Source organism: Canis lupus, chromosome 17, assembly GCF_011100685.1.
Source record: "Canis lupus familiaris isolate Mischka breed German Shepherd chromosome 17, alternate assembly UU_Cfam_GSD_1.0, whole genome shotgun sequence".
Classification (NCBI taxonomy): domain Eukaryota; kingdom Metazoa; phylum Chordata; class Mammalia; order Carnivora; family Canidae; genus Canis; species Canis lupus.
In genome coordinates this window covers 25,048,766-25,061,397 of record NC_049238.1, presented here as the reverse complement: position 1 = coordinate 25,061,397, position 12,632 = coordinate 25,048,766, and the positions used below count along the sequence as shown (strand labels likewise).

Below are 12,632 nucleotides of genomic sequence, written 5' to 3'. Positions count from 1 at the left end.
TGTCACTACTTTATTCCTTCTTGTGGTGTAATAATATGTGTGTGTACAGATATTCAACATTTTGTTTATCCATTCATCAACCGAGGAACGTTTGGGTTGTTTCATTTTTTGGGTTGTTTCATTTTTTGGGTTGTTTCATATATATCAGATGCATACATATATAGTATACTATATATATGTATATATGCACACAATATATATGTGTATACATATATATACATGTATATGTATATTCTGATACACATATATATATTTCTGATAGATATATATATTTTTTGCCAGTTTTTTCTTTGCTTTTATGGAGGTGTGAGCTCTTGGAGGTCCTCTTGCTATTTCACTACTTTAATTAACTTTTACATTTAAGAGTATTTCTAAAATTTGGGAGGGGGCGTTCCATGAGTTAGTTTTAAAGTTCACATGAAGAGATAAATAATTAAGACTAAGTTGAAAATCCTGAAAAACAGTAATTACATAAGAATAGCCCCTTCCCCACCCTCCCAGGTCTGGCTGGCTCAGTCAGTAGGGCATGCAGCTCTTGATCTTGGGGTCATGAGTTAGAACCCGACGTTGGGAGTAAAATTTGCTTAAAAAAGTAGCCCCACCTAGTATTGACATATATTAAAAGTATAATTATTAAAACAGTCTAGTATTGGCAATAAACAGATCAATGGAACAGAATCAAATGTCCAGAAAAAGAATCAATTTTTATGATGATGTAGTATATAATACCAATGGGAGTGCATGTCAATGAAAGAAAAGAATTTAATAAATTTACAAGCATTAGGAAAGACATTGAGTTTGATTCCTGTCTAACTTCTTGCAACAAAAGAAATTCCAGATGTATCAAAGGTTTAAACAGAAAATGTAAAATCATTAAATAATGGGAAAACAGCTCTGAGTGCTTATAAGACTTTGGAAGCAACCCAAAATCCATTAAAATAAAATAGATAAACACATGGGTATATTCATACATAACAATGAAAATATATGAACTATAGCTTATATACAACAACATGCTTAAGTCTGAGAAATAGGATAAATTATAGAAGTAAGACATTAATAGATACTCTAAGAATCAGAATATGACTCCATTAATATGGAATTAAAAATAAACAAAATACATTTTTAGGGATGCATCCAAACGTGGTAAAATTGTAAAGAAGCAAAAGGAAGAGATTATTACAAAAATCAGGATGGTGGTTACTTCTTGGGTGTTGGTGGTGTGGTGAATAGGGAGGGAGGCTTCAGGGTGAAGGGATGTTCTATTTCTTAACTTGTTTAGTGACTATGTAGGTGCTTAATTAATAGTTATGCATTCAACTATTCACATAGGTTTATGAACTCACCTGTATGATTATTATATTGTACCATAAAAGAAGAAAAATGATAAAGAAGATGTAGTTGATGTCTAGTATTTAGCATTATATCTTGGGCAAATTCTTATTTTGAGGCGGTTTATATATTTTTAATCCCATTTTCCTGGATTCCTTTAGATTCATGCTTCCTAACAATTAGAGGAATCTCTTTTCTCGAGAGATTCTGTGGTCCACTTCCTAGGAAATGCTACAATATTGGTAATTAAATCATATCAGCGCAACAAATAGAAAGCCGTATGATTGAATGGCTGCTATCAAAATGTCATCTCACTGCTGCAGGGGCAAGCCAGGCGCTCTCTTTCTCCTTTGTCATCTGGGTTTCGTTTGTAGATTGATATAAAGCCGAGCTCCAATCCTGGGCTCATAGGATTGAATTTATTAACTAGTGAATGGAGATGAAATTTACCTTTCAAGGCTGGTTGGAGAATAAAATAAGGTAATAAATGGTGACTACTAAGGATTTTAATGAAGCAAGACAAATAGCATAAGTGCTCTAGAATGGAATAATAATGTTCTTTTTTGCATAAGTTCAAGGGAAAATTATTTTTTAAAATGGGTTTGATGCAATTGTCTGTTGTTTCATCTCATTGTTTGATTTTTTTTTTTTTTTTAAACTCTGTATCCTGACCGTTCTTTCCTGTCTCCAGGACATTTATTTACTCATTGCTCACTAGAGGGAGGCCTTTTCCAGTTGTGTTCGTGGTCAGAGGATTTATCTTCTGCGCAGGAAATGGACTTCTCCAAGGCTACTATCTGATTTACTGCGCTGAGTACCCTGCTGAGTGGTACATGGACGTACGGTTTAGCCTGGGTGAGTAAACCTGGCCACTTCTTACCCACACCGCAGTGAATACCACTTCCCACAGCCTAAACCCCATCACCTTTCCTCACCCTACTGCAATAACCCCCTAGTGAATTCCATTCTCCTCTTTCCTCCTGCCACCTGGGTCTTTGTTCTATAAAGCAGCCAGAGAGCTCTTTGAAAAACATGTCACTCCGCACCTGAGAATCCTTTAGAGCACTTCTGTTACTCTTGGAACAAAATACAAATTCCTTATACTGCCTGAGCCTGTGACGCCCAAATGTTGTTGGTCCCACTTTGATTTCCCGACCGCATTTCCTACCTTCATCCAATTACTATGCTGGAGCCTCAGTGGCTTTCCTGCTAGGCCTGAAACAGTCAAGCTGGTCCTGCCTCAGAGCTTTTACACAGACTGTTCCCTCTGTCTAGAATGTTCTGTCCACATATACTCATGGAGGTTGGTCCCTCACTTTATTTAGGTCTCTATCAATTTGTACCTCCTCAAAGAGACTTTTCCTGACCATTTTATCTAAAATAGTGGAAAACACTGTTGAATTTTCTTTTTTATTATCTGCAAGAGGAACTCAAGTCAGAAAGGTTCAATTGTTTGCACATTATTTTGGCTTAAACCAAAATGCAGGGATTAGCCTTAATTCTTAACTCTTTTACATCACACATCAAGTTTTATCTATCAGCTTAGTACAGCTGCATCTAGCTCCATAACATGTGCCGACTGAATTCCCTTCTTCCTTCTCCCTTATTGCTCTGACATCGTCCTGGTCTGAACCATCATGGGACTGCTGGGACTTGCTGGGACTGCCACAGTGACCTTTGCAGCTTCCTGCCACTGGCCCTGGCCTTTGATATAGTCCTTGCTCCATACAGCAGTCCCAGTGAATGTCTGAAAATACAAACGACTGGAGGATTGGTTGTATGAATGCTGATCCATGCACACACAGAGTGTTCTGGAGCCACAGAAACAAACCAAACCAAACCAAACCAAACCAAACCAAACCAAACCAAGGAAGATCTTTGTGTGCTCCTATGAGACATCTCTAGACTATGTGGTTAAATAAAAAAAAAAAAGTGTGAACAGTGTATCTAGTATGCTACTTTTCATGTAAAAATGAGGAAAGGAAGTGTGTGTGTGTGTGTGTGTGTGTGTGTGTGTGTAAAACTGGAAAAAGGAATATTGGGTTGATAAAAAAAAGAAACTAATTGGAGTGCTTGGGGGGCTCAGGTCATGCTCCCAGGGTTCTGGAGTCGAGCCCCTCATCGGGCTCCCTGCTCAGGTCGGAACCTGTTTCTCTCTCTCCCTCTGCCACTCCCCCTGCTTGTGTTCTCTCTCTCTCTGTCAAATAAATAAATAAAATCTTTTTTTAAAATATAGAAACTAATTTTAAAAAGGTGACATGTAGGGTCTGGGGGAAAAAGAATGGGATGGGAGGCAGAGCTTTTCTTTCAATATAGTTTTGCCCTTTAAATCATGAAAATTTATAATTTAGTTAGAAAAAAAAATCTAAATGGGGGACCCTGGCTGGCTCAGTTGGTGGAGTGAGCAACTCTTGCTCTTGGGATCCTGAGTTTGAGCCCCAGGTTGGGTGTAGAGATGAAATAAATAAAACTTTAAAAAAAATCTAAATAGAAGAAACTTCCCTAACATTGAGAACAAACAAAGAAATGTACCTAACTGTATGTTGAATCATTTCAACATCATTTCAACATCATTTCCTGTTGGAAATGATTTATGGGAAATGATTTATGCCAGTTTACAGGAAATAAAGAGAATGAAGAAATAAATTGAATGCCACTCTCAGAAAGTGAGCCAGTCTTATCTAGAAAGGGGGACATTCTGAGGTACAACTGTCTGGTCTTTTCAAGAAGTCAGTGCTCTGAACAATTTTTTAAAAGGTAAGGATTGGACGCCTGGGTGGCTCAGTTGGTTGAGCATATGACTCTTGGTTTTGGCTCAGGTCATGATTGCACAGGTCATGAGATGTAGCCCAGCGTTGGGCTCTACACTCAGTGAGGAGTCTGCTCGAAGATTCTCTCCCTCTGCCCCCCTACCCTGTGTACACAAGTGCATCCCCCACCCCCAAAATAAGTAAATAAATCTTAAAAAAAAAAAGGGTTTGGGCAAGATTAAAATGGCCTGAAAAGAGATAATGACCAGATGCCAGGTGTGGTCCTATCCTGGACTTTGGTTTTCACAAATTAGCTGTAAGAAGCATTTTTAGGCTATCTGGGGAATTTGAAATATGGCCTAGATAATTACATAGAATGAAAATCTGGAGGAGTATGCATTAAGGTGCTTAATGGTTGTGATTTCTGGGTGTTGGGTATAAGCTGTCTTGGTTTCCTTATTTTTTCTAATCCACATAACATATTTCTTTCATAACAATCATAAATGGAAATCAGTTCCTATTTCTCTCCTGCTTCAGACATGCCAGTAGCTTTTTCTTGCACTTACCAATCCAAATTTCTCACCAAGGCTTATAATGCTTAGTGTGTTTTTGTAGTTATCATTCTGTCCACATTTTCTCACTTTTCCCTCAAAGTTTCAACTGCACCAGCCTTCCTTCCATTTTTAGATGTAGTAAACCTATTCTAGCCTTAGGGCCTTTGCACCTGCTAATTCCTATACCAGATTGCTCTCCCTCAGATCTGTGAGTTCTTATTATTCAAATCACAGGACAAAATGCCAAATCTTCAGAAAAGTTTTCCCTATCCACCTCATCTAAAGTAGAGACACCTCCTCTCCTCCCCAGCTCACTCTCTATCTCATGATCCTATGATTTTCTGCTTTGCAGTGACATTCGATGATTTAAAATGTTTTAATTATTTGAATTCATCTGTCTTCTTCTGCTAAAATATAAGGTCTAAAAAAAAAAAATAAATAAATAAAATAAAATATAAGGTCTATGAGGACAGACCTTGACTGTTTTCCCATAACTGTATCCTTGGTGTTTAGGATATTGCTTGGTCTATTGTAAGCTCTCCATAAATGTTAGTTGAATGAATGAATGAATGAACACATGAGTGAGTCTTGTCTCATCCTTGTGAAATAGGTATTATTCAAATCCACATTTTACAGATGAGAAAACTGAGGCTGAGGGAAGGCCAGTGACTTGCTGAGGACACACAGACAATGAGTCCAAGGTTTCCACTTTGTCCACATCGGTGCACGCTCTCTCTCCTCCTTCTTTCAACCTCCTGCCATTGGGGTCTTTCTCCAGTTTCCCTTTCTTCCAGAACAATAATTTTTAAAAATTTACTATTGAAGTATGGTTGAATATTAATTTCAGATGCATAACGTAGTGATTCAACAATTCTATATATTATTCAGTGCAGACCAAGATAAGTGTAGTCAGCATCTGTCACCATAAATGGCCAATGATCTTTGGACTAGACAAGATTGCAAATCATTGTTTTTTTCCTATTACAGCAAATGATGTGAGAGTAGATCTGTTTTTAATTCAAGTTTTCTTGCTTTTTGCCTCCTGTATTTTGATCAGCACAAACAACATTGTTGAGAGGTGAAGTTGGGCATCTATGCAGAACAGTGAGGGTTTCTGGACTATAAGGTGCCCGTTGAGGTACAAGCCCTAGCATCCCTAATCCTGGCTCTCCTCACTTCAGACCAGGGCTTCTTTCTGAACCAATGAATGGAAGAACAAGAATGTGTGTATGAACTGGCAGTGGTGGAAACCAGTTTGCGAGGTGCCAAGCTCCCCAATCTGGCTCCTGTTACTTTCATGAGAATGAGTATATTAATTGGGAATGCTCTCAGCAGTGAGTCACAGAAAACCAGTTCATGGAGACTTAAATAAGAATTTTATATTTCTTATATAACAAGATGTCCAAAGGTAGACAGCTTCTGCATTCCTTTAATTGCTTATAGATATTAAGTTCCCAGGAACTTTCTATACTTTCTGTTCCACTGTTCTTAACATGTTTACCTGTCATCCTAATCAAATCCACTTCGTGATTACAAGCAAGACCATTACTATAGCTCAAGGCATCACATCTGGCAATGAAAGAGGAGGGAGGAAGTGGAGACACTGGTCCCATCCGCCCTTTTATCAGAAAAGCAAAACAATTTCCAAGGAAACCCCAAGAACATTCATTTCCCTTTATATCCTTGTGGCAGAAATAGGTCACATGACCACTTTTCAGACTTCCAGCCTCTTTAGTGGGGAAAGCAAAGGAGAAGGGTTTAGAATTAGCAGTTGAGTTTGCCAACCACAATTATTTATGAATGAGCCAAAAGTTTGCTATTTATTTATTCATTCGTTCATTCATTCGTTCATTCATTCATTCATTCATTCAAGTATTGGACAATGGTGTTAGTCCCTTTCTCTTTTCTCCCACCTACCTCCATCATGTGACACTGTATATTGTCAGTCTTTTGGTCTATGAAACACTGTGGCCTCTCTACCCAAATTTGGGACAATGGCTAATTGGTCTCCCTTTGTCATATCTTCGTAGCATTCTCAGAATTTGAAATAAAATGCGTTTCTCTTTATTTTTAGAAAAAAAAAAAACTTAGCTTGTGAGAAAAAAGCACCAAAACCCGGATATATTTTTAACTTCTTCCCTCTGTCTTCTTTGCCAAGGTATCTTCTTATTTATTTTGGGAATGGGAATCAACATTCATAGTGACTATATATTGCGCCAGCTCAGGAAGCCTGGAGAAGTCATCTATAGGATTCCACAAGGTAATATCTCCCCTGCCCTTCAGATTTCCACTCTTCCTTGAGAGCCTGTCCTAGATTATGTTATAAATAGTAAATGGAGAAGGGGCAAAAATGACACAGTATATCCCAATTTGCCCCTGACTTCTCCTTCATATCCCTTCTCACCCCACAATACCTTTGCGTTCCTGATCTGAACCTAGAAGTTCAAGGAAGATAGAGCCACCCTCAGGAGATTGTGACATCATAATGCCTTAAAGATGGGGGAGTGCGAGGTTTGGGGTAAGGTGGAAATAGACTGCCACCTCGTTACAGTAGGTAAGGTTATCATGTGCTGTATTAGGCTTCTCTAGAGAAACAGAACCAATAGGCTATAGATACAGACACAGATACGGATTCATAAAGAGATTTATTCTGAGGAGTTGGCTCACATGATTATGGAAGCTGAGAAATCCCATGGTCTGTCATCAGCAAGACCCAGGGGAGTGAGTGGGTGGTATAAGTTCTAGTCTGTGTGCAGGAGAGGACTGATGTCCTAGCTTAAAGACAGTCCGGCAGAGAGAGTGAATTATCCTTTACCTGGCCTCTTTGTTCTATCTAGGCCTTTAGTGGATTGGATGAGGCCCACCCACTTCAGGGAGGGTAATCTGTCTTAGTCAGTGAGTAGATTCACATATTAATCTTATCCTGGAACACCTTCAGGGACATACCCAGAAATAATGTTTCATCAAATATCTAAGGCATACTATAGCCCAGTCAGGTTAACAAAGAAAATTGCATCATGTGTGCAGAGTGTTGGTCCTTCTCGAGTTATCCAATAAAGCTGATTTGTGTATGACTTGTCTTCTCCAGTTGACCTGGATTTATCTAGTGAGCACTCAGGCAGTTCTGTGTATATTTCCTGCCATAACTACATATTTGAAACCCTAACTGTTCCCAGGAAACCAGGGTGTGAAGTTGACAAACATGAGGTGAGAGTGAATTAGTCCAAGTAATCCTTTGCTATTTTAGGTGGTATTTGTGTAGGCTAATGGCTCTCATCCTTTTTGATGTAAATGGAACCTATTATTTGCATCAAAATTGTTTCTAAATTACAATATGGTATTAGTATTTATTTATTAATAAAGCAGAGCTACAATGAACTCAGTAACACATTTAAATGAATTTAAATGTTGCTGACATCCTCTTGGTGTCTACATCAACCAAAAATAATAGCATATATTAAGATATACCATTTGCAATTATAGACCTATATACCACAGGCAATTTATAGACCCTCTGCGGGAGTTCAGGCCCTGGTTTCTCCCAGGGCCTGGCAAATCACAGGTCTAGAACTGCTGAGGCAGTGTCATCTTTAAGGAATATAACTTTAAGGGGCTTTGGGATTTTAAATATTCACTCAATAACTAGCTAAACAAAAAGAGTGGAGAATTCTCTTAAAAGCTAGATTGTCAAAGCTAATTTCCAACTATTAAGATAGGTTACAGAATGATTTAAAAACAACATATTCGGGATCCCTGGGTGGCGCAGCGGTTTGGCGCCTGCCTTTGGCCCAGGGCGCGATCCTGGGGACCCGGGATCGAATCCCACATCGGGCTCCCGGTGCATGGAGCCTGCTTCTCCCTCTGCCTGTGTCTCTGCCTCTCTCTCTCTGTCTCTCTGTGACTATCATAAATAAATAAAAATTAAAAAAAAATTTAAAAACAACATATTCTTTATATAAGTATGGAAAGAAATAATTTAGTTGAGTGTGGGGCAGAAAGTGGATATATTTACTATCATTGGATATATGTTGATTTCTACTTATAGGTTTGATATCAGACATATATGTTTCGATAGAAAAGTAAATCTTGAAAATCAGCAGAAGCAGATCTCACCAGCTCTCACAGCTCCCACTCACTTCTTTAAAGTTGAACAGAGTATACACACTCCTTTGCAGGTGTGGGAGGGCAAATGGCAAAGGAAAATCTTATAACTTCTATCATCAACTCAGATATTTATTATTGCTACATAGTGTGTTTTTTATTTTGTCTGAGTGCCAACATGGAATAGGCTGTATGGGTGTTCCAGGGGAGAAATGAGGAGGTGAGGGATGGCTTGGAAACATTATTTAATAGAACGAAACCAAAACCAGGTCTACTGCCCCTCATCTTGGACTTGTCCGGAGCCAGTGGTACAGCAGTTGCTAGAGATTGGCTGGAGCCTGTCAAGCAGCAGTGGGTGCTACTCATGATTCCAGGATGTTCTGAGGGCAACAGGCTGTTGTCACTTTTTCCCTTTTCCTTAACAGTTATTTGTCATAACTGCCTTTATGTATTTTGGAACAAAACAGAGGAGTTTTAATGTGGCAGTGATCCAGTTCCGAAAATTGACTTTTTCATTCTTCTGCACACAGGTGGCTTGTTTACGTATGTTTCTGGAGCCAATTTCCTTGGTGAGATCATTGAATGGATCGGCTATGCCCTGGCTACTTGGTCCCTCCCAGCACTTGCATTTGCGTTTTTCTCACTTTGCTTCCTGGGGCTGCGAGCTTTTCACCACCATAGGTAAACTTTCCAATTAGGATGGCAGCAGTCAAGTAGCTTTTTTCTTCAAACAGTTTTTTAGCTCTTGGAGTCAGATATGGAAACCTAAGACATGTATTTTTATAAGGGAAGGTTGATACAGTAATCCACACTGGTAAATTCTGACTTCCTGGGCTTTCACTGAACTTGGGATTTAGCTGGGTATAGGTATTATAGACATTTTTTTTTCCTATGAGCAAAACAAAACCCATGTAGGGAGAGGCGTGCCTGAGGTGACTTGGGAAGCCACCTGCCACCTTACCAAAGAAGGCTTTCACTGAACTTGGAATTTAGCTGGGTGACACTTCTGCCAGATTTCTCAAAGTGTGTTCCATGGGGAGCACTTTCCACTGCTTCACAGATAATCCTGAGGTCAGCCAGGAGACAGTACAACGAGGGAAAAGCCTAGCCCCTGGTCTAGTCTAGTATGGCTATTATCTCTAATTCTAGGTTTGGTGCTAATAGTTCAGGTAATCGGAGAGCCCTGGACACTCCAGGATTATTTTCCTAGAATCTGTGTACTACCAGGGCTTATTTTGGTACTCCCCTTTGTCCCCTACTCCAACCCTCCATAAATCATAGCCAAGGTCATTGCTGGCTTCTTGGGAAGGTAGGATGAGTGAATCCTAATGTGGTGTGATTTCAGGACTGTCCCCTCACCTGGGGAATGCCAGGAATTGTAGGGGTTTAGAGCCTCTCCTCTGTAGGTCTAGCCTAAAGCCTTACTAACTTCCACCTCCCTCCCAAACCCTGTCGCTGGGTTGGGTGGGGACAAAAGCAGTAACTACAGGTATCCCTGCAAGGGGAACTGTTCTAAGTTGTTATTGGGCTTTGAACTTGAACTTCAGATCCTTTCTCTAAAATGGCATTTGCAGCTGGAGAGACACAGAGAGAAGGAGGGATAACTAAAGGGGGAACAGCCTTGGAACCGGGACCTGGGGGACCCCTTTAGCTCCTGCATGGGTGTTTTATTTGGGCTAATGATTAATTTTGTAGTTTTGAAGGTTAAACCGAGAATGGGTTATTTTCCACAGTGTGGAATTCATGCAGATGTGTCAGAGGTGAATGAAACAGTTGCTGTCCTCGTGACTGCCTAGACTTGGTGGGGACGGACTGCAGAGTCTCCAGCCTGTAAGACAGTCCACATTCTCCTTCCTGTCTTGAGGCCCAGTCTGTCGCCCACTGGGGGCGGAAAGAGAGAGAGGCAGAGAGGGCATCAACTAGTGCTCAGGGGAGGGGTAGCATCTCCACCAGAGGTTTCCAGCTGGTGTGACAACAAAATCCGGAGCCTGGCCCTGTCCTGTTGGGTCAGACTGCTCCCGAGGGAGGGCCAGAGGGCAGCTTTCCACAGGCCTAACTGGGCTCTGTGAGAAGCTACTCATCAGACCTCTCTAATCATAGCACGCAAACCCGGCCACCTCTTGTCACGTACTATTACTGTTTGTCCCCCAGTTCAAATTAAGGTACTTTAACAGAAACTTGAGAGCTACTAGCTTCAACTAGCTAGGGCAGCCTGGCCACTGAAGGCGAAAGCCATTTCACAACACATATGAATCTTCCAGGCCTGCCAAAGCAGATGACCACAAACTGAGTGGCTTAAACAATAGAAGTATATTCTCTCACGGGTCCTGAGGCAGAAGTGTGAAATCAAAGTGTATGTAGGGCCACGTTCTCTCTGAAGGTTCTTGGTGAGGATCCTTCCTTTGCCTCTTCTCGGCTTCTGATTGCACCTGCAATCCGAGGTGTTCCATGGTCTGTAGCTCCGTCCCCAGTGTCTGCCTTCCTCTCCACATGGCCTCTTCCCCTGTCTGTCTCAGTCCTGGGGTCTCCTGTCCCCTTCAGCCAAATTGGATTAAGGGCCTTTCCTACTCCTTGTCTTGCCTTAAATTATATCTGCCATGACCCTATATCCAGGTAAGTCCTCCAGATTAAGACTCCAATCATATATTGGGGGTGGGGGGATCATAATTCAACCCAGAATATGAGGTTATATTTTCTTGGCATTCCCAGGCCTCATGAGGGGACATTTTCCTGGGAACATTACCAGTTCTCTAGGATTAACTTTGCCCACGGTCTTTGGGGTCTCTGGTCCCTTATTTCCCAATTGAATTCATTGAGCAGTTTTTTCTGGCTTTTCCCCTTTTATATTGTGGTAAAATACACATAACTTAAAATCTTCTGTCTCGGCCATTTTCAGTCTACCATTCAGTGGCATTAGGTACATCCATAAAGCTGTGCAACCACCGCCAGTGTCCTCTGGCTATTATTTGTTATTTCCCATCATAAGAAGCTTCAACATTTATAGGAGAGGATGCGGGAGGGAGAAAGGAGGTGGGCAAATGGGCATCTTCTGCGAGAGTGAGGCCCTGAGTAACTGTAGGTTGGTTTGGAACAAGAATTTCAGACCCAGCAAACCACAACTGTTGACTGCTGCTTGTTCTAATTATTCCTGTCTTGTCTTTTAGGTTCTACCTCAAGATGTTTGAGGACTACCCCAAATCTCGGAAGGCCCTCATTCCATTTCTCTTTTAAAGAAACCAGATAAAAAGGGAGCAAAGCTCCCACATGACTGTTGAACACCATCAAGCTGCTGAGCCTGTAACTTTTAAAGTTCCACCGTGTATATGTAACTGGAGACCACTTGTGTTTTGACAGCTGGCCTGGAGATGCTGTGAGGCAGCTACTTATTTTGTACTCTACCCTCCCAGAGTCTCTTTCCTGATCTCCTGTTGAAGCTTCCACAAGGCTCTTCTCCATACAGAGGCATCTGTCTGCAACTTATCTATTCCTTCTAGAAAGTGCAGAAATTCCCTATATATTTTCTTCTTTGGGTGATCAATGTCCGACAGCTCTGCAGTTGGGAAAGTTTTCAGTCGAGGGCAGTGCTTAGAGAATTTATTAAAGGTACGTGTTTTACTTAGGTCCATACAAATCATACAGATCAGCAGATCTTGAAATTCTGAAGCTGCATGGACCCCGAGTAAGTCTACTCCTTAAAACCCAGTCACACTTTTCTTTTCCTCTGTTAATTATGAAAGATATGAGATGATCAAGTGGACTTTTAATAGAGGAGCCCTCTCTTCATATTACCGAAGTCACAAGGAGGCATTAATCCCATTTCATATTTGTGCACTGTCTCAGCTCCTCTGGCTTCCTGAAAGTTCCAGAATCCCTGTCAGATATCCCAGAAAACTGG

At 40.7% G+C, this 12,632-nt stretch overlaps 1 protein-coding gene across 1 annotated transcript in view; it reads left to right on the top strand.

Annotated features, from left to right (window-relative positions):
• Positions 1 to 12,355, top strand: part of SRD5A2 (steroid 5 alpha-reductase 2) — a 38,869-nt gene extending 26,514 nt beyond the window's left edge. Inside the window, exons 2-5 of the mRNA NM_001287064.1 lie at positions 2,024 to 2,187; positions 6,795 to 6,896; positions 9,268 to 9,418; positions 11,902 to 12,355. Of these exons, the coding sequence (NP_001273993.1) occupies positions 2,024 to 2,187; positions 6,795 to 6,896; positions 9,268 to 9,418; positions 11,902 to 11,968 (484 nt within the window). The 3' untranslated portion in view covers positions 11,969 to 12,355. The remainder of the gene's footprint in view (positions 1 to 2,023; positions 2,188 to 6,794; positions 6,897 to 9,267; positions 9,419 to 11,901) is intronic.
• The last annotated feature ends 277 nt before the right edge of the window (positions 12,356 to 12,632 follow it).